The 24,446-nt window shown below is 35.8% G+C and overlaps 3 protein-coding genes and 1 long non-coding RNA gene across 13 annotated transcripts in view; 2 read left to right on the plus strand and 2 right to left on the minus strand.

The window, feature by feature from the left end:
• LOC100745818 (neurogenic protein big brain) overlaps positions 1-9,491 on the plus strand; it is a 13,778-nt gene extending 4,287 nt beyond the window's left edge. Inside the window, exons 1-3 of one of the 2 annotated variants that reach the window (XM_033319650.1) lie at positions 7,169-7,336; positions 7,519-7,726; positions 8,222-9,491. In XM_033319650.1, coding sequence (XP_033175541.1) covers positions 7,239-7,336; positions 7,519-7,726; positions 8,222-9,361 — 1,446 coding nt within the window. In that variant the 5' untranslated portion in view covers positions 7,169-7,238 and the 3' untranslated portion in view covers positions 9,362-9,491. Of the gene's footprint in view, positions 1-7,168; positions 7,337-7,518; positions 7,727-8,221 lie in introns of those variants that run through there. The other variant, XM_024366275.2, reaches the window with a different exon arrangement.
• LOC117151412 lies at positions 2,534-6,249 on the minus strand. 3 transcript variants are annotated; one of them, XR_004461311.1, is made up of 4 exons: positions 4,643-6,249; positions 3,441-4,492; positions 2,982-3,365; positions 2,534-2,872 (listed from the first exon to the last, which is right to left on the minus strand). It is a non-coding gene; the product is annotated as an uncharacterized LOC117151412 (long non-coding RNA). The 3 variants fall into 3 exon arrangements; XR_004461310.1 differs by having other exon boundaries at positions 2,539-3,365; positions 3,441-3,667; positions 4,055-4,492; positions 4,643-6,242; XR_004461309.1 differs by having other exon boundaries at positions 2,534-3,365; positions 4,643-6,247.
• Positions 9,492-11,404: 1,913 nt separating the features above from the next.
• LOC100746177 (regulator of nonsense transcripts 1) lies at positions 11,405-16,463 on the plus strand. Of its 3 annotated transcripts, none has more exons than XM_012383137.3 (6): positions 11,405-11,738; positions 11,819-12,041; positions 12,673-12,950; positions 13,017-13,172; positions 13,247-13,840; positions 13,916-16,463. In XM_012383137.3, the coding sequence occupies exons 2-6, from the start codon at positions 11,853-11,855 to the stop codon at positions 16,056-16,058; spliced, it is 3,360 nt and encodes a 1,119-aa protein (XP_012238560.1). In that variant the 5' UTR covers positions 11,405-11,738; positions 11,819-11,852; the 3' UTR covers positions 16,059-16,463. The 3 variants fall into 3 exon arrangements, with proteins under 3 accessions (XP_012238560.1, XP_012238561.1, XP_003487865.1); XM_012383138.3 differs by having other exon boundaries at positions 11,405-11,713; positions 11,803-12,041; XM_003487817.4 differs by having other exon boundaries at positions 11,406-11,713.
• Positions 16,464-18,734: 2,271 nt separating this feature from the next.
• Positions 18,735-24,221, minus strand: LOC100746652 (poly(A) RNA polymerase gld-2 homolog A). Of its 5 annotated transcripts, none has more exons than XM_012383140.3 (11): positions 23,733-24,219; positions 22,520-23,292; positions 22,038-22,423; positions 21,755-21,939; positions 21,404-21,687; positions 21,163-21,331; positions 20,927-21,070; positions 20,719-20,847; positions 20,458-20,647; positions 20,266-20,381; positions 18,735-20,188 (listed from the first exon to the last, which is right to left on the minus strand). In XM_012383140.3, exons 2-11 carry the CDS (start codon positions 22,700-22,702, stop codon positions 20,025-20,027), a joined length of 1,950 nt encoding a protein of 649 aa, XP_012238563.1. In that variant the 5' UTR covers positions 22,703-23,292; positions 23,733-24,219; the 3' UTR covers positions 18,735-20,024. The 5 variants fall into 5 exon arrangements, with proteins under 5 accessions (XP_012238563.1, XP_003487869.1, XP_033175548.1 ...); XM_003487821.4 differs by having other exon boundaries at positions 20,025-20,188; positions 21,755-21,957; positions 23,733-24,221; XM_033319657.1 differs by lacking the exon at positions 23,733-24,219 and adding an exon at positions 23,562-23,701 and having other exon boundaries at positions 20,025-20,188; positions 21,755-21,957.
• Positions 24,222-24,446: the final 225 nt, after the last annotated feature.

A 24,446-nucleotide genomic window follows, 5' to 3' on the forward strand; every position in this document is an offset into this window, starting at 1 on the left:
CGCCTCGCAGCTGCCGCAGATGTTCCATGGACCAAAAAAGATCGTGCGGAAAAAGGATCGACCAGGCACCAGAGACGAGGATAATGAATACCTATACGCGCCGAGGTGGGACAAGTTTCACAACGCAATCGCCTCTCATTGAAGGAGGACACGCTGCGATCCGGAGCCAGAGCAGATGTTTTCTGCGTTCTCGAGGATCATTGTCCTCCCTTTCTCCTTTTATCATCGTCTTCTTCGCTTTCTTCTTTCTTATACTTTTTCTTTCTGTCATTCCTTTGCTTCGTCGTTGTCTCTTCGGAATGTCGCCTTTGATATATCTAAAAAGATGAAATCGTAAAGAATTATAGAAAGGAATACATAGTACGAAGATGAATGAAGATGCAATCAATGATATGATAACTGGTAATGATGTGAAAAGATAACTGAGGATTGTTCTACGACCGGAAATTACAGGTTGGCACAGGTTGCATGGAAGTTGCAGACCCCTGATGTTGTTCCATGGGAACCATAGAATAGAAGAGTGCCCCTGTATAATAACTTTCTGAACACCCTCGTCAGCATCATCGATACTCTGTGGTCGGGGAAAGGTAAGAATACCCCGTACGATTCACCGCAGATACGCTCTGAACATCATTATCCATCCGTTAAGGTTTTCCGCGTGTTGAAAAAATTACGAAGTTTTCCCTTAGTGACTATTTCAAAATTAAATATCTATGAGAAAGAAATAACCATGATTATTGAACCTCGAAAGCTAAGATGGTATAAATTAGATTTAAAATTTGTGTTTTAAATAATTCTTCGTAAAAAATTCCTTGTATGGATTGAATGAAATATTACGTAGTATGAAATTGTGGATGAATACGGATACTTCTGACGATTCCATACGACAGATCTGTCATCCGCGGTGGGATCACCCTTAGACCACCATATGACCGCACAAAGAGATAACAAGTGCGCGATATGTACCGAAATAATAATCGAACAATACTCTAGTTAACCAGTCGGGTTCGTCATCCCTTCCAGAAATGTCTCTGGGGAGTACGTGCATCCCAATGAGAAAAAAGGAGAGCCAAAGGAAAAAGAGGCGGTAGCGGGAGAGATGAAGAAGGAAATAACACAGTTCTTGCATCTGTTGCGACTGGATCAATCGATGTATGTGTGTGTGTGTGTATATGGCGTTTGTAAAACACGTATCCTTGCGTTCATAGAGGGTTGGTAGCTCCCAGTGCGATACTTCCCTGAAATATAAATAAAAAATGAAATGGACAGGCAGCCGAGCAGATAAATCGTAAACCGAACTGACACGACCCAGAGATTATGGGAGAATCGCGAGTCTAATTATCCGGAAAGGATTTAGTATCGTTTCATCAACACGTTACAAGATTCTCCCATTATCCTCCTATATACTTTTTCCACAGTACAGATACGTAAAGAAAAAGATCCATGATATATCTTCATAAAAAATTGATTGTAAACTTTAAGTTTCAGGAAAGGATATGAAGATTTATAATAAATTACCATATCGCACATATTTTCCTAAAGTAACGCCACTGAAATAAGATTTTCAGAAAAAATGAGAAACTGTTTATAATGTTGATAAAAAGAATAAATTCTAGAAAACAATGGTTAAATATTATTTTTGTAATTTTACATTCTTTGCCCTTGACATCCTGATGCGATGGTTTTGATGTTCTTTTGACACATGGCATTTGAAACACATGTGCGATGTAATTTATGAAGTCAAATAGTTATTACAAGAAGACATATCCAATTCTCTTTTTACTTGTGAAACGGAAGGAATAGTCCAAGCACGGCGACCGAGATTTTTCGAAAAAGAAAAATTCTAAAGGGAGATGGACGCGGTGGTATAAAACTATTTGTCAAGGGAGTTTGCCACCACGGACTGGGGAACAGCTGTGAGGAAGCAGGTGTGTGTTGTGACGTCAAGCAAGACACACGCAGACGCGTGGCGAGCCGGATGTCCAGCGAAGAAACAGCCCCGTCGCACGTTTCCTGTTCTCCAAAACTATCTATGACACCCAGCCACGTTTAGTTTCAAAATCAGGAGCAATTAATTCTTGTCGCGTCGCTCTATGACCACGTTCGAAACTACAATGTGATTAATCGAATTGAAATTTATCTTAATGAAAGATACAATAAAATAAGATGAAAAATAAAAAATAAATCGCTCGACTTCGAGCGTCGTATTTTTAAAGAATTGACGTACATGCAAAGAAAATACGTTACGGTTGAGAAATATCATTCATCGAATGAAGGCGGTCTTCCAAAGGGAGAGATTTACAGTCGACAAGTAATATCCAAGCTTTTTCGAAAGCCTTCGATATTGGGTTCTTAAGCTGTGATTTCGAGAACCTTCTTCAATACTTCCAGCCAACTTAGGATCTCCCTTCGAATTTTCTTTGAAGATAATTCGTCGACCAATCAAATATATATATGCGCTATTAACTGTCAAACATATACTCGTGCTTGAATACTATAAATTAAAGATACTTTAATTTTTTTATCTAATCAGTGTAATTAATGAAAATTTTGTTTTCAATATATCTACAGATCGTTCGCGTTATATTTCTGATCTAGCTAACGGAGATTCTGCGTTTTATGTAGCTAGTCCTTTTTTGATATCCATATGCATGGGGAGAAACTGTTGTCGAGCCGAAAATGTAGCGTGAAAGCCAGGTGGGTCAGGTAGAACCGTTTCAATAGGAATGTTTTACCTGCTTGGAACACCTTTTACCGAGGACACAAAGCGGCCCGCCTAAACGATCTCCGCGATATTCTAGCTTTTACAACTTTGACTCATATGCGACGGTTATTCCTCCGTGGAAATGTTATTCCAGTCGTCGACGGTGTCCTGTGACAAGTAGGCGACGCAAGAACGTACCTCTTCGTTAGTAAAAATAAATTCGGAGCGGCTGATGATGAGCAAAAAAGCGGAGAACATGTGACGGTCTTTCACGCACCTCTTAAAATCTCTGACTCTCAGCTAAAAGCGAACGATGTCGCCCCCTAAACTAAATATTTGAGCGTATTGCATGCTGGGAAAGTTTACGCCTTGTGTTCCTTGTAGTGGTTTCATGAAGAGTTGGTGAAGGTGATAAGAAGCTGAGATCCTTAGTGTTTAAACTTCTGTGAGAAACTCGATATAAATTGCTTTTGGTATTTTATGAGGATTAATTTTCGGGATTGAGGATTTCATCTGTTCTGTTGTCGTGTTTATCGCGTTATGTTATTGATTTATTCTATTCTGTGCATTTTTCATTCTTCTGTATTCTATAATTCTCTTCTAGTTAATGGTCCATTACTTTACTGTTATACGATGTAATTTAAACAGCTTTCAGTTCGTCCTAAAAATGTGTTATAATTATGATATATCATTTTCTTCTCTTTTGGAGAAAGATTGAAAATATGAGTACGATTACCTTGGAGTTTAAGAAATCAAATAGCCTTGAAAGGATTGATGCTTATGTGTCGATCTTCTAGGTGCAGGAGGAAAGAACTAGCAAGGCGAAAAGGCTCTAACTTAGGGTAGGATGAACGAAGCAGGATGCTAACAGATGGTCACAACCACGTGTTCGTTCTTAAGAATCGTTCCGTTCCATGATCGTAGGTTGTGCGATTAGATGCATGCGCAGCCAGCCTGTTGGCCCTACATGAAATCCATTTCTTAACGTGAGTGCGTGAACAATCGTGATTTCTTTCCCAACTAAAAAGATTATTTAAAAACTATTTCTTCAAACACTTTACAATATAACCTTTATTGCAAATACGATAAAATTTAGATTTTGCAGAATGTTAATACAACTCACATTGCAAATTCATACGAAATCCGAATTAAAAATTATACAAGCTTAATTAGAGTTACAAATTTTGTACTTGAAAATATTCTAAATAATATCTTGGTACAAACAATTTTTTTTTTATCAAAATGACGATACTATAAATATCGAAAGCTTTTTAACGACTAACTAAGCTTTTCCAAAGAAGACGAAACAACTACTGTTATCTCATATCCTTAAGAAACGCCTGTACATACCGAATTCGACATGTTTGAAGAGATAAAGAAGGAAAACATCTGCCGCTGTTTCGTATCCTTCGGTCGAAAGAGAATCATTTATAGGTCCTAAAGCTCCTTTGTGATTGCGACTTTACGCTATGGATATTCGAAAGGACCACTGACGATTCCTTTTATGCAACATGTGGCTGGCACGTGTTTCCCCGTAGAAAGGCACGGTCCACGATTTATATAGGATTCTATAAAGGAGGAGGATCCGCAACGATCTTCCAGGCCAGCTGCCACGGTTTCTTTCTCTCTCGTGTCTTAACAGGTCAATAAGATTCTTTTAGAACTTATTGTTAGATATCGCCGCCATGAATCTGCCAGGGTATTATAATCGCCCTAGTGAACCGGTTGTATATAGGCACGTGAAATTTTCTCCATTGTCAATTATCTTTGGTGTTCTTACACTTGTGGCTAAAGGAACATATGTACGTGCAATTAGTTTCATTTGATTAAACAAATTTTCAAAATTGTAATAAGAAAACTTTTACACAGATTAGATACTTAAATTTAAGGAGGAGGTATTTTTTATAACATTTTAAAGTAGATGATTAAATATCGTACCTTTCTAATTATACATAACTGAATCTGTTTATAAAGGAATAATTTAGAGTATAGAGTTTTCTAATTGATAGAAGTTTTTCTCAATGAATGGATTCTAATATTGCGTTAAAGATGAACGAACGTAGAGGATAAAAGCAAGAAAAACGCGGTCAGCAGCGTTTATTATGTCGCAATGGATCCTCGTGGGTATACGCACTTCCTGGCTCCTTTTTCACATGTTTCCCATTCACGACGAGGAGGATAGAAATCTGAGGCTCGAACTGTTTTGTCCTTTCAAAGAATTCCTGTGCTTTGTCGCCTTGGATTTCTATAGTCGATGATGTTCGTGCAGGAAACTGCACTGTTCTCAAGAAAAATGTCTGGAATTAATCGTCTCATCTCCTCGCTATGATTTTTTAAAAAGAAGGTGACAGGAAACTGGCCCGGATACCGTAAAGAATGAAAGAAATATTACCCGTATTCAGGCTACCTTCGAATAAATATGCTAAAAATACTTGCTTCTCTATACACCATAAAATTTCACTGAATGCAATTCCATCAGGCGTAACACTCGATACAGTTTGTCCCATAAGGGAAGACTGGTCAAGCTTCTTGCAAAACTTCCCACAATCGATCGCCCTACATCGGTAGTTCACCGTGAACCTAATTTTCTGGTTTAACCACAACCACTGGAGCACCTGAACTTTCCCATAGGGCAAGACTTTAGAATGGAATCACTGTAGATCTCGCCTGGGCTTTAACACATATCACACACATGTGGCGGTTTTCCTGGTCAAAAAAAGGGGGCCAGGAAAGGGGCCGCTAACGACTAGAGCACGTAGCTTACATACGTATATATCCTTACCACTGTACAGAGGGGAGTTTTGGTGGGTGGAAGATATCAATAGCTCGTTAAACACGACAGAGGTCTAGTGAAAGTGATACACACCCCTTCTGGCTCTGAATTGAAATTTATTTTAAACGTTGTAGCCCTCGCTGGATCCTTGAGGGTGTTTCTGGGGTTCGGTTACCCCCATGCGAATATAGGGCACAGGTTGCACGCGGTCTCTCGAGTCAAGTGCATGTAGGATTAAACGACGAAACGAGTCGCGGCTGAATGACCGTAGCTTCTCAAGCGGAAAACGTGAGAAAAAGACTGTCAGCTATGGGAGCATTCTTCGTAAAACTCTTCTAAGAAATATCGAATGACGGTGGACCAAAAAAGTATCGTAGAGTTTTATTCAGATTTTATATTGGACTTGTGAAAAAAGAGAGATCAGTCTTAAACGATAATCATAAGGGAAGGGTATATGATAGAAAACGAAGGATTTACTGGTTTTCTAAGTATTAGTTCCAATGTAAGGTTCAAGTAGGATTGCTTGAAATATTTTCAGGTTGTAGCTTTTTGTTACGAGAAGGCTTTTAGAGTAGAGAAAATGGAGGCTAGTCCGCACTCTGACAGCAAAGAGTAGGTGCAAAGAGTGCTCCCTTTCTGTCTAGGGCCAAAATGGGTCTCTTAAAGGGGATTAAAATGGAACGAAGTCCCTTCGGCCTCTTTAAACTCGTTTTAAATATTAAAGTATATTCTAGAAGCAATTACCTACGATTATATAAAAAATAATATCATATCATATAATATCATAATATAATATCATATCATGATATTAAAAAAAAAACTCACAGAATATCATCTTCCCACGTTAGCTTCAGCATAAAAAGTTGCTATGACCAATGTGACTATTGTCTACTAAAGAAAAAAGATCGATCAAAAATCCGCTTATCACTCTGGCTGCTCTAAAAGGGATGCGAGATCTCATTTTTTCCTTGTTTCCACCCTCAACCACAGACGATACATTTAATCCCAATTGTGCCGTCATGATCTGCATTTCTGATTTCATCAATTCGCTCTCTCGTGACACGATCACGAGGCCTCTCGACATAAAGAGGCTGAATAGAGCAAGAAAAAGAAAGAAAGGGAGCTCCTATCTGCATCACACTCTAAACGGGGGAGAATTTTCGCCGATACACGTGACGATAAATTTCAGAGGGACAGGGATTCAATGCATTTAGCGGTAAAATTAGATCCATTTCTCGCTCAGAACTGCATCATATCCTGCACTTCCACGTTCACCTTGTTAATTTTTTGTTAATATTGATCTCGTGTATCAATTACTTTGAACTTGATTGTTTCTATTAATCCACTTAAGACAAATGACTCGCGTCTGAAAAGAAATTAATGTTAATATTATATAACGTGCTAAAACATATTTATAAAAAAACTTCGCATTAACATTCAGCAAGCAACATTCCTAATGACTTTCAAATATTAAAATCCTAAATTCCACTATTTTGTCATTTTTCTTCTTAGCAGATAAACTGTCGAGTATTTTATTTTTGAAACGTCAAGTATAAAATATAAGATTTTAATTTTATCAATGGGCAGTGATTATAAATCGAGATTCGCCAACATGAAATTCTTATTGATGTCCAATACCATTGTGGTCACTGTACAAAACACAAAAGGTCGTGTGTCTGTAGCCCCGTGTGATTGTACGAACTGAAAAAATTAACGAGATTATATACAAAAGAAACACGTCGATGGGGAAGGGGAGGGGCGATGAATGAAGCCCATAGGCTCGACGATGCACCGGCTAATATAAACATTACACCACTGGGACTGACTTGCTGCAGGGGGCTTCTACGCCGGGTGTCGCTGTTACAGTAACCTTCAATAGGAAAATCATTGTATATTACACTATGACACGTCATACGCAGGAATTATTTTGGAAAACTGATCGATAATTTTTACATTTTTCTATTATAACCTAAGTTTATTTAATTCTTCTTACCTACAAAATGCATTCAATAATTAAATAACTTAATTTTATTTGTTATAGAGTGACTACACCTTCCAATACGCAGACCTTAACTTCCGTAGGTCGTCTCGGAGGACCAATCGAGAGGCTCTTGGTAGAATTAGCACTTTCTGTGCTGATCGTCCTATCTCATTTTACCTCAGAATGCTCAAAAATACTACCAATGTCAGTTTCTTCGAAACCAGCTGGCGTATTAGCTGCAGCTTACACGGCAGCCACTTTGGTTTCGGTAAGTATATACTGCTTTCGGTCCAAGCTTCGATTAAAGCACAAAGTTCTCGTTGATGAAAGAGAAAAACATCGTGTTAGTATGAGAAGGTCTAAGAAAGTAGTACTTTTTTTCCTTATTTTACCTTCCGTTGTACGCATTCTTTTCCGTAACCGGTCTATCCAAAGCGGCTCTCGATTCCTTTCGAATCAGCCTCACGTTCGTGTCTTTAAACAGCACCTGCAGTTCAGCAGAGAAGGAAATGTCGAATAGGGAGGACTAAGAAAGAAAGAAAGAAAGAAAGAAAAGAGAAAAAAAGAATTCAATCTTTCGGTTCCACCTGCTTCGAAACGCGTGTACAATATACTCCAAACAGAAAAATATTCGGTATCACTTCCGTCCCGTACACAGTTTAAAAAATATAAAACAAACACGAATAACAATTATACAAATAGAAAAAACATAGATGAATCGATTACTATTAAATTATAACAAATATTTTTAATTATATTTCAGAGTCCATTCTTAAATCCCGCACGCGCACTTGGACCAGCATTCGTCACCAATCGTTGGGACAACCATTGGGTGTACTGGGTAGGTCCACTGTCCGGAAGCGCAGTGGCAGCCCTTCTTCACGAGTACGTTCTAAATCCCAAACGATCTAGAGATCCACGGGATATGGACGACGGTGACAATTCATCAATGAGATCCGACGAGGATACCTACGACGATCTGGACAAACCAACGGGTCCCAAATTCCCCAACGCCTATGCAACCTATCGTCCAGTTGCTGGAGCATCTTCCTCGATCTATAGTACGCCTCCGACAGCCTTAGAACGTGTTGAATCCATTTACGGGGGAACCAAATCGCTCTACTGTAAGTCCCCACCCTTAACTAGGGCAAATTTAAATCGTTCGCAAAGTGTATACGCTAAGTCAACTTCCGGAACCCGAGACGGCCTAATGATCCCCAAACCGGGTCCTCTAGCCCCCGCACAAAGTCTATACCCGATTAGAATAGGTCAAATAGGTTCAAATTCAGGAAGAGACAGTCAACAGCAAAATGGATCAAATGGTCAGAATCAAAATTCTCAAAATCATAACAGTACCAACCAAAATATGCAGAATCAACTGCAACAGTGCACGCAGAGCATTTATGGAATCAGAGGAATTTCCACAAGCCTCAGTACAAGGGAGAATGGTATCTATGGTGTATCTACGGGGTCCAGCATATATGGCCGGGCTCCAGCTCCTCCTCCGAGTAGTCAGAATTCTCAACAGTCAGGTCCAAATGTCCAATCTTCCACTCAAAATCATCATCAGCCACAGCAGCAGCAGCAGCAGCAGCAACAACAACAGCAACATCAGAATGGAACGATATCCACCTGCTCTGATAACGCAGCAAACTCTAGAAGACCGGAAAGCATGTACGGGCATATTTCTAGACGCAGTGACGATTCTGCGTATGGCAGTTATCAAGGTTCGACGCGAGGCAATTACGGAAAGGTACCTGGACCTCCTGGAACAACGGGTCCTCCTAACGGACCACCTGGTCCTCCTCAGTACCGCGAACAAGGAAGACCCAGTCCAGCTGGGCCATTGCAACAGAACCAGCAAAATAATTTTCAGAGGAATTCGCCAAATCCTCAATATTGACTATAAATTTCATGGATTTGGTGATCATTCTTTATAAGACTGCTACATGATTGGCTAAATGATTGTTAGCAGCTTCAGAAAGACGTATAGTGATTGTCAAAAGAATGGAGAAGTTCGTTGGACAATAAAAATTGAATAGGACTTGAATAGGACTTGAATAGGACTGAATGTCATTCGGAATTAAAGTTGAAGATTTTGTTGAGGAAAAAAGATATTGTGGTGCCATTTTGTAGCGTGATGATGACAGCAGGAGGATATAGAGGAGTGGAATACCCTAGAAAATAATACTGATATTGATAATGGTTAGATTACAATGTCCCATAGACTTTGGAAAGAATAATAATGTTTACCGTATTTCCCTAGAAATGGATTTAGTATTGATAGCTTTCAGTGACAATTGTAAAGATCTTTTTATCGAGATTCGTCATGATGAATTGAATGAACTGAAGAAGCTATTTTATTGTTTCCCACCATGGGACATATAGGCCTTTCACTTTCTCCGACGTCGGGCATTATTAGATTAATTTTTTAATTGATCGTTGTACGGCTATCTGGAAGACATTCGAAAGCAATAAACTTTGATTTTTGAATCGTTAATTATCAAACTCTTAACTTTTGAATCAATCGATAAAGCAAACTGATTAGAATTTTAATCAGTGTTTTGTCACACAAGACTGATCTCACAAATACTTTTTTATATATGACATTTATAGAAAGAAAAGAAGAGTATTATATATCGAAGATCAAATTTGAGAATTTTTGCTGCACTGCTCTGTTTCGTATAAATCGATATGATCGATTTTCGGTCTAACAAAGTGAGACAAACTTTATACTATTTAAACATCATACAATGTATGTATTAAGATACTATATTTTAAGAGATAAAGTCAATATGGTATAAAGTAATTTAATGTAATGGACGAAAGTATGAGCATTTATGAATTAATATTTGGAGAAAGTAAAGAACGATAGAATTCGAGAAACAGTCTTTTATAGTCTTTTGTATATATTGAATTTTATATTTATTATTTTTATTATAGATTATAGGACTAGTAGGATTATTGTTACCTTTATATATGTACGTACCTAGCAAAAAGATTCGACAATAAACATCCCTAAAACAACGAATTATTTGCTTATTTTTTTGCTATAATTACGGAAAATAAATCAAAATAAATACGTATGTTAAATATTCTAACAAACAATTTTGTTCATTTTTTGCCAATTATTAAAGCGATATTAAGAAAAACGACATCTACTGTAGGAAATTAAAATCTACCTTAATAACGAAATCAGAATAAAAATAATAACTAAAACTTAACATACTATTTTCCACTGGAGATTACATTTTCTGTTATCGTACAGCAGACTTTTACATAGACTAATATCGCTTTTATTATGGTAAAAACAATTTTTGTGTTTAACGTACGTCTTCCCGCCAATAATTATATAGGATGTTTCAGAAGCCAAATCTCATAGTTATATTCTATGGATATAATCAAGCAAAAAATGTTATGTGAACATGAACCATTTAGAGGTTTATTAACTTACAATAAAAATATATAATACAGAAGAAACAATAATAAACTTACAATAAGAAAATAATAATATCTCATTAACGTAGTTTTTTTTTCTTTTTCTATCAGCTTTTGTTTCTAACAGATAGGAAAGAAAAGAGAGACCTCGTTATTTGTCTCTAGACTGTAGGTTTTTATGCAAATTCATATTTTTGAGAATATAATTTAATAAATAAAACTTCGATAGAAAATTGTTTCACTTACCAAGTATTATAAAAAGCACTATACTGTGGATACTTTATATATTGTACATTCTGTGGAATTTTATACTTTCAAATTTTCTATAAATGCATGAGCGGTCTATTTATCTTTATCTTTTCTTCTGTTTATGGCTTTCCTACCATACTCTTCACACCTTGTATCAACGGAGTCTTATCGCCATCTATCGGGATGCGACGAAAACCGGCGCTTATCATACGTTTAACGAGTTTAACCAATGAAAAATTCGAGAGAGATCGTCACGGAGAATCAAAACGCGAGAAAGGCAATCTTCGTTGCCAAATAGAAAAGTTGTTGGAATTCCCCACAACCTTCAGTCTCGATCTCAATCTCTCTCTCTCTTTGGGACGCACTTGGAAATCAGCTGATGACGTAACACACGACGAGCGCAAGAAGAGAAGTTAGTTGTATACTCGTGTCGGTGTTGGTGGGCGCGAGACTTGCGCGAGACGAAGTATGGCGTAGGATTCTGTCTTGGCCTCTTTCATTGAGCAGTGTTTCAGAGTTCGCTCGCTATCGTTCGTGGTGGTTTTCGTTTCTCTACATTTTGCTAACGGTAAATCACACTATCGTATTCTTGTGTATGTTGTGCTGCGTTATTTTATCACGACTGGCGTATTCGGCGCTTCACAGAATCGGAGCCAGCTCTATTTTCTTGCAGGGCACGAAAAGGACACATTGAGTATCGGTACAGGATGAGCGTCGACGCATACGGACCCAGCAGTCAGACTCTGACGTTTCTAGACACCGAAGAAACTGATTTAATTGGTGCAGATACACAGGGTAGCGAATTCGACTTCACTGACTTCACGTTACCCTCACCGAGTCAAACTCAGGCCTCGCAACACGATGCTGCCCAAAGTCAACCTAACCAACCCGTACAGGTTCGTTTTTTCACTGACCATACGTCTACCACGTTCGATCTCTAACCTATACTTTTGTTTCTTCACTTCGTTCGCCCGTGTACAAGGTTTTTTTTCTCAATCACGCGGATGCCACCTAACCTCAATCCGGGTTTAGTTTTACTAATTCCCGACATACATTAGTTCCTTATGTCCACGCCTTAGCAGGAGTTTTCTGGCCTTCCCTTTTTTACTTTTAACGATATGTATTTGAAAGGATTTACTAATAAATATGATTTTTGCGATGTATGGATTGTTGTAAATACAGAAATCGTATATTTAAATCAGGTTTTCCAAACGTGATTAGTAGTTTTTCTATGATTAGAGGTTAGGTTCTTATATGGAGAACATTTCATAGTGTTATGCAAGGTGAATTGTTTGAATTGTTTCCGATTTAGAATTAATATTTTTAAGTATGAAAGGAAAAATAATAATGTAATATCAATATTATAAACAAAATATGGCATAATTGTTTTATATAGGATTTTGAAAAAACGGATGAAATAAGCGATAAATAAACAAAGATTAATTACGTAAATTTGATGCAGAATTTAATTGTATATAGCAGTAAGTATTTATTGATAATTTTTGTGCATATATGGCTCGTTTCTAGGTTAATGGAACAAGTGGCAGCTCGTCTTTGGAGTTGAAGATATCTGGAGCAGCACAAAGTCTTGCGGAATTGCAGTTTGAAGAAGAAGAAGAGGAGGCATATTACAATCGTGATTTGCCAGAACATGCATGTAAATATTGTGGTATTCATGAAGCATCTTGTGTTGTTATGTGCAATGTTTGCCGCAAGTGGTTCTGTAACGGACGTGGAAATACATCTGGTTCTCACATTATCAACCACCTTGTCAGAGCTAAACATAAGGAAGTTACTTTACACAGGTATTATATTTTACACAACTCAATTGTATAGAATGATTTTTATTTCATAAGAGATTTATATTACAGAGATGGTCCTTTGGGGGAAACTGTCCTTGAGTGTTACTCTTGTGCTGTTAGGAATGTCTTCGTTCTTGGCTTCATTCCTGCAAAAGCAGATTCTGTTGTTGTATTACTCTGCCGCCAACCATGTGCAGCTCAGAGTTCATTGAAGGATATGAATTGGTAATTATCATTTTTAGAAAAAATTACAATTGTAATAAATTACTATCATATTTAATATTGTTTTAATATTATAGGGATCACGAACAATGGAAGCCATTGATAGAAGACCGATCCTTTTTAGCTTGGTTAGTTAAAATTCCATCAGAACAGGAACAATTACGTGCCAGACAAATTTCTGCCCAACAAATCAATAAGTTAGAGGAATTATGGCGAGACAATGTTGACGCGACCTTTCAAGATCTTGAGAAACCTGGTGTAGATGAAGAACCGCAACAAGTACTTTTGCGGTACGAAGATGGATACCAGTATCAGAACATATTTGGCCCTCTCGTAAAATTAGAAGCCGATTATGATAAACGTTTAAAGGAATCTCAAACGCAAGAAAACATCGAAGTACGTTGGGATGTTGGACTAAACAAAAAGACAATCGCCTATTTCATGTTAGCAAAAACAGACGGCGATATGAAATTGATGCACGGCGATGAACTAAGACTTCGCTACTTGGGTGAACTTCACAAGCCTTGGTCTGGAATTGGACATGTAATCAAGATCCCTGATAATTATGGAGAGGAAGTAGGGATCGAATTGAAAAATAATTCTGGCGCCCCAACAGAGTGTGTTAGTAACTTCGTCGTTGATTTTATTTGGAAAAGCACTAGTTTCGATCGGTAAGTAGTTTACAGACACTTCTCATTTTTATCTAGAGATATGCTTCTTTTAACGTAACATCCTTTTTATAATAGCATGCAGTTAGCGTTGCGGAAATTTGCTGTGGACGACACTTCTGTATCCGGTTACATATACCATAGATTGTTAGGACACGAGGTGGAAGAAGTTTTGTTTCGTTGTCATCTTCCTAAACATTTCAGTGCTCCGAATCTGCCAGACTTAAATCGTTCACAAGTATATGCCGTGAAACACGCTGTACAAAGACCCTTGTCTCTAATTCAGGGACCGCCTGGCACGGGAAAAACTGTAACCAGCGCTACGATAGTTTATCAACTTGTCAAACAAAACGGTGGTCCTGTATTAGTATGTGCTCCTTCGAACACGGCTGTCGATCAACTAACAGAAAAGATACACAAATCGAATTTAAAGGTTGTGAGACTCTGTGCGAAGTCACGAGAAGCAATTGATTCACCAGTAAGCTTTCTTGCCTTGCATAATCAAATCAAGAACATGGAGACGAATACTGAATTGCAAAAGTTGCAACAACTAAAGGATGAGACTGGTGAATTGTCTAGCGTTGACGAAAAACGTTATAGATTACTAAAGAAAGCAGCAGAAAAAGAATTATTAGAGGCAGCTGATGTAATCTGCTGCACCTGTGTTGGAGCTGGTGATCCAAGGTTACATAGACTTAAATTTCACTCAATTCTTATTGATGAGAGTATGCAAGCAACGGAGCCTGAGTGTATGGTACCGGTTGTTCTTGGAGCAAAGCAACTAATCCTTGTCGGTGATCATTGTCAATTAGGGCCAGTAGTTATGTGCAAGAAAGCTGCCAGAGCAGGTTTATCACAGTCTCTTTTTGAAAGATTAGTAGTATTGGGAATTAGACCTTTCAGATTGGAAGTACAATATCGTATGCATCCAGATCTATCACGATTCCCATCAAACTTTTTTTATGAGGGCTCTTTGCAAAACGGCGTATGCGCGGACGAGAGGAAATTGTTGAAAATTGACTTTCCTTGGCCAGCACCTGACAAACCTATGTTTTTCTACGTTACACAAGGTCAAGAAGAAATTGCAGGAAGTGGTACATCATACTTAAATCGAACGGAAGCATCGAACGTTGAAAAAATAGCAACAAGATTTTTACGTTGTGGAGTAAAACCTGAACAAATTGGAGTAATAACTCCGTACGAAGGTCAACGAGCTTATTTAGTGCAATACATGCAATACCAAGGATCCTTGCACTCGAAACTGTACCAGGAAATCGAAGTCGCTAGCGTAGATGCTTTCCAGGGCAGAGAAAAGGATATAATAATTATGTCCTGCGTTCGATCGAACGAACATCAAGGTATTGGATTTCTGAATGACCCACGAAGGTTAAACGTCGCGTTAACTCGCGCGAAATACGGAATCATAATCGTAGGAAATCCAAAGGTATTGTCGAAACAGCCATTATGGAATCATCTATTAAGTTTTTATAAGGAACAGAAAGTCCTCGTAGAAGGACCACTGAACAATCTTAAAGAATCTATGATTCAATTCGCCAAACCAAAGAAACTCGTCAATGCTGCTAATCCAGGCTCTCACTTTATGTCTACGTCGATGTACGATGCAAGAGAAGCTTTGATCCCAGGTTCGGTATACGATAGATCAGGTGCTCAGGTTAATGGAACGCAGAATCATAATCCTTATTACCAAAGGAACGTACCTTTAGATATCTTCAGCAGAACCCACGACACTATTAGTTACATTAGCCCAGAAAGAGCTCAAGCAGCGATGAATAATGTACCAGTTCCAGTGGGAATGTTCATGAATATGGCACACGTACCACCACGGTTCTATAATCAGCATCAGCAGGCCCTACAGGCTAGACAAAACCAACGTAATCGGCGAGGTACAGCTTTATCGAAGAACAAACAAGGCCCACGAATGGGTAAACTAAGTCAATCAGAACAGAATACTCAGCCATATAGCCAGCCAGGATTACCGTTAACACAAGGCACGACGCAAGGTATGTCACAACCAGGTTTCAGCCTTTCTCAACCCGGGCTGAGTCAAGCGGAACTTTCTCAAGATTCGTTCGCTGTCGGAGAGTTTCAATCACAGATGGACGGATTATTATCACAAGATTCAACTTATCAGGGTGATCGAAGTGGTTTTTATCAATCCGGACAGTCACAAGCCGGGGGACAATTCTCCCAGCCATATTGAGCCGAGATCGTACGGCTGAGCAACGCAATTGCTATGCAGCGTCGCGGGAGCGACTGAAGGCTCGTTCGACCAATTCTTCTTCGACCAACAACCACAAATCACTAACTGCGCAAAACGGTAAAACGGCTCGGCGATCGAGTACGGTATATGCACACGCAGTCGTCGGCGTTTTAAAAGAGGGTTTTAAAACAAACAAGCAAACAAACAAACCAAAAAAAATACTACAAATGGGGGAGCTCGTCGTCATTTACCGTCGAACTGTTTTAGACGGGGAAAGAAAACGGTTAAAGAGTAAAACCACCTGGCAAACAAGTATGACAAGCCAATAAAAACAATTAAAAAGATACAAAAACAAAAAAAAAAGAAAGAAAAGAATAAGACTGGGAGACGACATTATCACCAAAATTACCAACCACCACCGTGACACGCGCTTACCGTAAAAGTACCGTTTTATCGCGGGGATCGAATGACGCTAGAATTACACACACAGCAAAATAAAACAAAGAAACAAAAAAACATCAAAATACCAAAAACACAAAAAAATATAACGATAAAAAAGGAAGAAAGAGATACGGGACGTGTAATGCTTCATGACTTGACCAAATTCGAAAAGTGTGCCAAGATAGCGTATTAGCTAAAAAACGTACAAAAATACTAAACGAATCTCTAAACGACAAACCAGAAAATAAAGGGGAAATGGTATTGTTTGCGAATGTTTAATTTGCCATCGAAGATGTGAAGAATGAAAAAGAGAAAAGATTTGGAGTGCATTATATTGGCTCTGATAAACGCGTTACATGTCTTTTTGACATTTCCTTAGAAAAGGTATAGGATGAACAACTACTGCCAAGGGAAGGAAAGAGAAAGAGAAACGAATTACGCCCCTATAGAGATTTTACAGGACCCTAAAAATATCGTGTTTTTTGATGGTTCATACAGACCTCTTTCGATCACTATCTTGTAAGCTGCGAAAGAAAATCACAACAGAAAAAGTACGGTTCTTGCAACGCGTGGACACGCGACAACGTCAATAATAAGAAAACAATGACAGTACAAGACCATCCTTATCATTGGCTTGTCCTTTAACCGACAAAAACCACCATCATCGATGAAACGTTGCCGATCGAATTGTCGTCAAACAGTATGAGGCCGACACTTGAGGTATCATCATGAAGGAGGAATCCTTTCTCAGAAGCTTGGCGTGATAATTGACATTACGCAATTGGATAAGGAATCCTATTAATTTTTGATCATGTTAATTAATTTCTATCTTTTCTGCTTAGACCGGTATATATATTGTATATATTTTATTTACCGCAGGGGTCGAGAGAGCGCGCAAGAATGAAAAAAAACAATTCATTCAGTATTTGTGTTTTTTCTTTTATACGACTTGCAGATGAATGACTAAAAAAGTGACGAATCACAATGTACATTGAAACAATTAAGGCAATGTACTCTGAAAAAAAGAAAAAAAGGGGAAAAGTGGGAATGTTGAATCCAATCATTAACATTATAATCCTTTAACAGCATCTTTCAGATACAGACAACTGCAGTTTTGAAAAAAAGAATACTGGAAAAAAACAAGAAATTACTTGGATTTTGAATATTATTCTTATCTATAACGGTATAAAGTAGTCCATTTAGTGTTCAAAGTATTTTATTAGTTCTAATGTACTGACTAAAGCATCGTTCTATCTGCTAATTCTTTTAATTTAGATACTTTCTTCTTTTTTGTTCTTTTCTTACCTTCATATACTCCCCCCCCCCCTGCTACTTTATTTTTCTGTTTTCTCTATTTTCTGTTTATACTGGCTTCTCGCGGTAATGAATTTGATAATTGACTCACATAACAAATTAAAATTGAGAGAAAAAAAGGAAGACAACACGTTATATGACGCAAAATTGTTTTCTTTTCTTCTTCCTGACCAACAGCGCACCGCTAACTGCAGAATATAGTATGGAAATTCATTGTGAAATCTTAAGAAAATGAATAAATTTAATTTGAAGAGAAACAACAAATTTATTTCGTTCGTTTCTAACCTATAAAATCTCACATGTTGTACACCACTTTTCGATTAAAGTTAATCTTTCGGTAAAATTTTATAATAATATGATTAATTAATGGTCACATTCTATGTGTATATAAATAGTTTTTATTTAACAACAAAATCTAAATTACAAAAATTTGATATTATCGCCTTAAAATTTTGTATAACATGTGCGTAGAATTGACAAAAAATGAGATTATGAATTTCCAGTTGAGCGAAAGAAGATACTTAACACTATTTAGTTTTCATTTTATATCAGTTACAAAAATAAGTAAATTAATTAGAAAAATATATTAGGCCTGCCAATATACATATGACATACATTGTTTACGCTAATCATTTGAAAATTTGGCTAAATCGTCCAGTACATACGAAAGAAAAATTTGATAAAAATAATGACTTTTTTCTTTAACAAATCGTTAATTTTAATATTTGATTTATAAATAACATATTTCAATTTGCACAGGCCCAAAGATTGTACACAGCATTTCACAGGTTTTATACTGTTAACACAGCCTTATGTTTTTATTATACATTATGTTAAATATCTAATATGTTATTTTTCATATGAAAGACTAGTCAAAATCAGACTAGAACTGGAATAAAAGATTTTTTATTTCTTTTTAAATTGAAAATAGGAACTTTGATGATTAATTCACCTTAGAAGAAACGCTATTGCAAATATAATAATATATAATATACTAGTGATGTTCAGTCTACTTGTAAATTTTTTTAATAAATGATTATTAATAGAGATTATTTTTTCTTTGAGAAGTACATATCGGGTAGAATGCGTGAATCATGAAGTAAAGACGAAAATAATTTATTTGTTTGGCACATGATATAAATAATCAGAATTTAATCATCACTATGTTAATAAGATGACCAATTGATTTTAACTAATCTTTTGCTGTTATTGTTGACAATATTGATGTACATCTAGTTAACATCTTTTTTTTTATTTTTTCTTTTTCTCGAACAACAATTTTTTATCTTTTTTGCTTTTTAATTTTTTTTCATTATCTCAAGGAGATATTTTTTAAAATGCTTTTTTATGTGTAAATTTAAGTTCTCTATGTTTATTAAATTAAGAATAAGTACTTTTCATCTTGCATATAAATATATTATACAGTCGAAAGAAAATTCGATGACATGTCATTCCTCTAATTTTAAATATATGCTTTTTTCTTTCATTTTTTACATTGCATTGAACCCATTTTGATTTTTACTAGAAGTAATTCTCAAGGGCAATTAAGACCTTTGCATCATACTTTTTAGATCAATGGGAGGCTACGTATCGAATAAATTATAGTAGCCTATAAGTGTAAGGCACCGTATTTTCGTATTTGAGAATTTTGAAAAAGAGAAAAAAAAACTTTATATATAAAAAAGCATACGAACCGAAGTGAACTTGAAAAGATTCTGAAAACGATAATAATGTTTTTGTACAAAAAAAAGCGTTTCATTCATATACATACAATTACTACTATCGAATATTCGATTTGATTTAGTGTCATTTTTTATCGAGTCGCGAATGTTATTGCATTTTCATATTAAATGTTTAAAGGAAGTTTATGAATATTCTATTTTTATCGTATTAGAGCTCTCTGTGAGTGGTTTTATATGTTTATAAAAAAGCAAATAAAACAGAAACGAAACAAGACGAGAGAAAAACTCGAGCTTATAAACGCAACAGATGAGCCGTTGCACAAAAGCGCAGGCTATTATCACAAGGTACGAGCATATTAGCTCTAGGTAAGTGTAAAATTACCTCGTTGTACTTTTTTATCTCAAGTGGTATCAGTCGAATTGCCTCGAATTATATCGAAAGAGGCCAATTGCAAAAATAAACCGTTTTTCAAATATAAAATTGTACTAGGTAATGTGAGTATTTTTGTACCAGCCTGCACAAACGTGATTACGTCACGATATAGGGTGAAGTAGAATCCACCTTGATGAATATCCTGGCTAGGTCATGATGCTCTTTTAAGTTTTGGTATGTACAATCAAAGACGTGTTTAATCCTTGCAAAAACATCCGGATCATAAACTGATCTAGCTGTGTTAGTTAGATCGAATGGTTCTGTAGATATGTAGACATTCCATGAGTACAGAACATCTTTTTTTCTCTAGTAGTTTTTAAATTATTACATAACTCACCTTCAATACATAGATACTTCCATTGATGAGGGTCATTTTTATAAGATCGTGCCCTGCGACATTCTTCTATTGCTATTTTATTTGCCAGCCGAACTGATATCGCATACTGATTGAAACTGATTGAATTTTATTTTATTTAAACTTTTATTTTATGGAAATATACTCTAATATATTTTTTTTCTTTGCACTTACTCGAACATGACGTAATATCGAAAAAATTCCACAAACAATTCCCCTAAAGTTTGTCGATTCTTAGGCCGAAGTATGGAAACTGGAATGTTCAATTCTTCTTGGATATCTATGCAATGAATGTCTGTATGTGGTGCGAATTTGCCCTTATAAAGTGAATGTAAACATGGTAAAACTGGTGGATTAACACCACCTAAAAAAAGAATAAAGAATATATATATACATATATATATTAGTATCGTACAATGTAAATCCAATACATACACTGCAAAAAATGAAGGACCATAAGAACTAAGGAATAACTGGATATTGTCATGTTCTTGGCATCATTGATATTCTGAGATTGAGCCCAAAGTTTAACCACAAGTACTAATGGTCTTACCCTCCAATCAACTGCAAGATAGTGAAAATAATTTCAGAAATTAAAAAACTGTACATAAACAAAATATCTTTTATCTAATAATCATCTTACTCCGAGAATAACAGTAAAGAAGATGAGTATTCCGAATGCCAACAGCGTTATTACAATTTAAATCAACTTCTAAATTTTGTATTGAATCGTAGAACTTTAGAATTGGCACCTTTGCTTGTATAAGTTCTAATTGTTCTATAAAATCTGTTAGTATAAAAAGGTTATTTGATTAATTTGAATTGATATAAAATTAATATTAGCTACCCAATGTGAAATTAATACTTAAACTAACATACCACATCTCTTAAGGCATTTTAATATTTGTTCTAAATGCCCAATAGCCTCGTTCCTTTGATCCATTTCTGTATGCCTCACTAAAAGGCACATGTCAACATCACTATTATCAGACCCAAAACCATTCATCGTAGAGCCAACCAAGAATAAACCATATTTTGGAAAAGCAGTCTGAAAATGATCACCTCAACTCAAATATCCATTTATAGGTAATCGAGTCAGAATCAAATAGTCATATATTACCTTAATATAAACGTAAAGATATCTCCAAAGCATCATCTTGTTCCTATAAACAATCTCAGTCTGTTGATTTAACATAAATTTTGACCAAATTTCTTTCGAAAGTCTATCCCAAACCGATCCAATAAGTAAATCGTCCGGTGTACGGGTTACTTCAACTAAATGTGATCTAGCTAAAAATCGATCTGGAGCAATTCCGTATCTAGGAAACACATGATAATTGGGCGATAAGAATCCCATATATCTTTTATTTCTAGGTGATCTTTGAGGAGGTGGACTGTTCCTTCCTAGAATTATAATTTATTTCTGAAGTAAATGAACAGATCAATTAGTGTATTATCAATATGAACGTACCTGAATGATACCTTCTTTTATTCTGGTACGTTTGTACTTGACTCCTAGACGTTGACATAGTAGTGGGATAGCAATTAATAGATCTTTGATTCTGATAATATTGGTGCATAGGACTATTTGAAATTATACCATATTGCACTATTCTGTTGTTTGTAACACTATTTGGAAGTATCTTGTGTGATTTTCTGTAAGAGAATAATTTCCTGATTTTTACATATTGAAAAATGATATTACCTATAACCGATCTAATTGTTTTTTATTTATTTAAATGAACAATACTCACTTCATACTTTGTTCTACCGAAGAAATTACAGAATCTCGTTCATCCGAGCTCTCTGTTCGACTGCTATCGATGTGATGTTTATTCGGTGTGGGAGATCGTGAACTGAAGCCGCTATCACTGCCGTATTTTTCGTTATTTACGAAAGACTCTCGAAAGGAAGTTCTTTTACTCAATTTATTATACCAGTTTGATTTTTTATTTGCCAAACCATTATTGTTTGGTCTAAAAGTAAAATGTGGAGAAGGTATAAGAGATGTGTTGTTGGATGTATTTACATGTCTCTGCCAGTGTCCTCGTTGTGTGCCATTATTTGACTGCATATACTCCACATGTCTTAAAGATGGTATCTCAACCCCCATCAGTAGCTCCAATGGATAAGATCCTGTCTGCAAGAATACCGCTTGTACTCAAAAGCATTTAGTCCATTATTGGAATACATTAATATTTAGAAATTTGTTAAATATAATAAACTTAAGATATACTTGAATCATATGTCTGTTCTGAGAGCAAGCATCTGTGTGATATTTTACATATTCTGCTTGATGGAATGCACTTGCACCATGAATGTGCATTGTATGTGGTTGAATTGGCGGACACTGTCCATTTGCCTGTTGGCCACCCATTATCTGCACCATTATTTGTGGTGGATACACAGTATGATACATAGTCAAAATAAATATATAAAATGCTACAAAATATAGTACTTAAATCTAGAGGAACTTTTGTACTTCTTAACAAGGCAAGTATTATACTATATAATGCACTAAATATGTGAGTATTATTTACATAAATTTATAATAAATTTCGATTTGAAAATAAAATTCATTAACAAAAAAATATAGCTACACATTTATCATTCACAAATTCAACCTTTTCCTGTTGTATTTTTTCATTGGATATATAGCATATATCTAAACATTTTAAATATAATTTGTAAAGAAATAAGTTAAATCAATGCAAAGTGTTAACTGTCTGATTAATAGTCGAACAAATAATATAAATTCCAGGAGAACACTTTAAATATAAACCATGTATCTTATATTTTAATATATCTCATTTCTCTACGACCTTCAATAAATTCCCCTCTAATTATTTGAACATGAACTCGTTTCTCTTATTGTATCTCGTTTATTATTATTTAATTTCAACAGTAGATAGTACTTTTGATCGGCCGTTGTGACGTTTAAATATTGAACACTTCTATTTTTCGAATTCTTAGCAAAGGGTCTAGATTCACGACTTGCAAAGTGCATTCCTGAAAACACAAAAAAATCATTAACAAAATTCATCATCGATTCGAATATAATAATTTTATTACTAATTCTTGTATACCAATATATGTATCTATATAATATTTACTACGTAAAAATTTTCTATATTATAGGTTAGACACTGATATGTAATAACACTATATAATTAGAAAATTGTCTCTAAACACGTAACGATGATTATAGATTATATTTAATACACAGAGGTACCACAATCAGTTATATTTGATACAAATCATATACAGAAAAAAACTACCTATCGTGTAAATAACAGGGAAAATGGTTAGTTAAGAAAAGTGGGAAAATTAGAAGAATCGGAAAACCGATGAAGACGATGCAATAACAGAGATCAAAATTATGGACAATTATAGACTAGCATTAGCATTCACCGTCATTTTAATAATATAATCAGAAATTGATGATATACCTATTCTGAGTCGCCATGTTACAAAGATCTGTTCTCGATCTAACGCGATATTTCTCTAAGAAAAAAACCCACGGATCTGTGATTCCTGATCGTTCTCAAGTGATTAATAGAGAACGATACGATATTCAAAAGTGTCTTGGTCTCACGATTGTATCTCCCGCCGGACTCCAGTAAATGATATACGATCTTCAAAACAACGAAATACGTATTTTCCTGCGGTGATCACGTCTTCGGGATTTGCACGAGAGTCTTGACACTTTTAACGCATTCCGACTTACTAAACTTGCCCGTTTAAATTTTCGAATTCTTCCATGTAATAAACGTTTTTCGACTTGACACTAGATATTTACGAAACGTAACGTCAGATGGCGTTAAAAGAAATCTTGATTTACCAAAGGAGCAATGAGAAAAGTTGCCGATCGTTCGATTATTTTATCTATAATTAGACTACCGGATGTTACGCGTTTATTAAAGAGTAGAAGTATATAGAATTTACGTACAATATATAAAATTCAAAATAAAATATAATATAAAATGTGCAAAGTTATGACTAGACTGCGGATATGCAAATTTATATTTTTATAAACATGATTGAAAAAGAATTTAAGTAAAGATTCGTTTTACCCATTAAAATATATACTTTGGATATTCTATACATCTTTATATGTTGTATCAATTCTGTGTAGTTTTGCATCTTTAAATTTTGCATTAATC

This window comes from Bombus impatiens, unplaced genomic scaffold, assembly GCF_000188095.3.
Source record: "Bombus impatiens unplaced genomic scaffold, BIMP_2.2 scf_0203, whole genome shotgun sequence".
In the NCBI taxonomy this organism is placed as follows: Eukaryota; Metazoa; Arthropoda; class Insecta; order Hymenoptera; family Apidae; genus Bombus; species Bombus impatiens.

Coding starts and splice junctions, on each gene's coding strand:
- LOC100746177 (XM_012383137.3), top strand. CDS start 11,853: ATGAGCGTCGACGCATACGGACCCAGCAGTCAGACTCTGACGTTTCTA. Junction 13,173..13,246: donor TCATTGAAGGATATGAATTG/GTAATTATCATT, acceptor TTAATATTATAG/GGATCACGAACAATGGAAGC. Junction 13,841..13,915: donor AAAAGCACTAGTTTCGATCG/GTAAGTAGTTTA, acceptor TTTTTATAATAG/CATGCAGTTAGCGTTGCGGA.
- LOC100746652 (XM_003487821.4), bottom strand. CDS start 22,702: ATGTATCATACTGTGTATCCACCACAAATAATGGTGCAGATAATGGGT. Junction 21,071..21,162: donor AAAATGCCTTAAGAGATGTG/GTATGTTAGTTT, acceptor TTATACTAACAG/ATTTTATAGAACAATTAGAA. Junction 20,189..20,265: donor GAAGTATCTATGTATTGAAG/GTGAGTTATGTA, acceptor ACATATCTACAG/AACCATTCGATCTAACTAAC.